The sequence below is a fragment of the Eimeria mitis genome, genomic scaffold (assembly GCF_000499745.2).
Source record: "Eimeria mitis Houghton genomic scaffold, Emh_scaff9531, whole genome shotgun sequence".
Lineage (NCBI taxonomy): Eukaryota > Apicomplexa > Conoidasida > Eucoccidiorida > Eimeriidae > Eimeria > Eimeria mitis.
Genome location: NW_013577038.1, coordinates 1,481 through 1,755, shown reverse-complemented (window position 1 = coordinate 1,755; position 275 = coordinate 1,481). Strand labels below are relative to the sequence as shown.

The 275-nt window shown below is 58.2% G+C and overlaps 1 protein-coding gene across 1 annotated transcript in view; it reads right to left on the bottom strand.

Moving 5' to 3' along the window:
* Positions 1-45: 45 nt before the first annotated feature.
* EMH_0097520 (uncharacterized protein) overlaps positions 46-275 on the bottom strand; it is a gene marked incomplete at both ends in the record, with an annotated part of 1,532 nt that continues 1,302 nt past the window's right edge. Inside the window, 2 exons of the mRNA XM_013502559.1 lie at positions 46-109; positions 163-275. Of these exons, the coding sequence (XP_013358013.1) occupies positions 46-109; positions 163-275 (177 nt within the window). The remainder of the gene's footprint in view (positions 110-162) is intronic.

Genomic DNA, 275 nt, shown 5'->3' with positions numbered 1-275 from the left:
GCTGCTGCTGCTGCTGCTGCTGCTGCTGCTGCTGTTCGTATACAGCTACAGAGACGTTCGTGCAGCGTCTGCTGCTGCTGCTGTAGTTTGCTGCTGTCTCCACCAGCAGCTGCAGCAGCCCGCCTGCTGCTAATCCTGCTGCCTCGCAGCAGCACGTTGTACCTGTGTTCTTGCTGCAGCTGTTGCTGCAGCAGGAGCTGTTTCTGCTGCTGTTGCTGCTGTTGCTGCTGTTGCTGCTGCTGTTCTTTGGCGGTTGTTGCAGCAGCAGCATTACG